Source organism: Pteropus vampyrus, unplaced genomic scaffold (genome assembly GCF_000151845.1).
Source record: "Pteropus vampyrus isolate Shadow unplaced genomic scaffold, Pvam_2.0 Scaffold9, whole genome shotgun sequence".
NCBI classification, from domain to species: domain Eukaryota; kingdom Metazoa; phylum Chordata; class Mammalia; order Chiroptera; family Pteropodidae; genus Pteropus; species Pteropus vampyrus.
The window spans coordinates 2,376,608-2,377,692 of NW_011888790.1; the positions used below are offsets into that span (position 1 = coordinate 2,376,608).

Genomic DNA, 1,085 nt, shown 5'->3' on the forward strand with positions numbered 1-1,085 from the left:
GGCAAATGAGCGTTAGTGATGGGTGCGATCCACTTGGATCCCACAACAAGGGTTTTTTTAAAAATATAAATTCTCATAAAGATGTCCTTGAAAATGATTGGTCTGCCTTACTTACTGTTTCTGACTTCCTGAATTAACTTGGAAAATAGATTTCAGAGTTCTTGTTGGATTTCCCTCCCTATATTCTTGAGACAGAGACCTCTAAAAACTGTCTAGCAATTTGCAAGTGATAGAACCTTACAGCTGATGGAATCTAGGAGCACACTTAATTTAACTCTTTCATTGTACAAGTTAGGAACCCAAGTTTCAGAGACATGCAGTGACATAAGGTGCATGAAGCCATTGAAAACAGTGACAGGTACAGAGTAGGTGCTGAGGACGATATTATTGAATTCATCAATTTATTCAATAAATATTTATGTCAGGCACTGAGCTAGCTTCTGAATCGCCTCTGAAATAAGAAGTTATAGTTTTCATTTGCTTAGTAAGCCCATCTTTTCAAAATTAACACAAAGGTAAACTTGAACCAATGTCAAATGACCCAAGTCACAAAAGCCAAATTAGTGAAATCACCTCTAACCAAAATACGGCTATCACAAACTGGATTTATGAAATCAAATGGGGAATTTCTGTCACAGGATTGTCTTTGAATACATATATTTTTGAATTTGATGCAAAACATGGTGAGTTTGAATATCAAATATGGCAACATGATATATTGCATGAAAAACTTTTAATTCAAGAACAGTGGTTCTAAATCTGTTTGGGGTTTAATGGATTTTTGAAAACCTGATTAAATCTAAGGCTCCTCTCCCCAGAAAAATGTTCATTTGCATTTACACCCCAAAAGTTCATCTAATTTGAGGGAGACTATAGGCCCTGGATTAAGAATCCCAGAAACAGAAATCTTTTCCTTAATTGTTTTCTTGTTTTTCTGTATGATATTTAGGAGAAAAAATTGCAATGTAAGAAACAGTGGAAGAGATTTTTATCTGAGCTTGAAGTCTTACTACTGTGAGTATATTTTTTCTGGAATTTCTCCCTTTGTGCCTGTTTTTTTTCTTTTTCATTTTGATTCTACAGCA

General features: G+C 34.6%; 1 protein-coding gene across 1 annotated transcript in view; it reads left to right on the forward strand.

The window, feature by feature from the left end:
• The window catches only part of IRAK3 (interleukin 1 receptor associated kinase 3), an 80,413-nt gene that overhangs the window by 57,469 nt on the left and 21,859 nt on the right, over positions 1-1,085 (forward strand). The window contains exon 7 of the mRNA XM_023520365.1: positions 950-1,014. Coding sequence (XP_023376133.1) covers positions 950-1,014 — 65 coding nt within the window. The remainder of the gene's footprint in view (positions 1-949; positions 1,015-1,085) is intronic.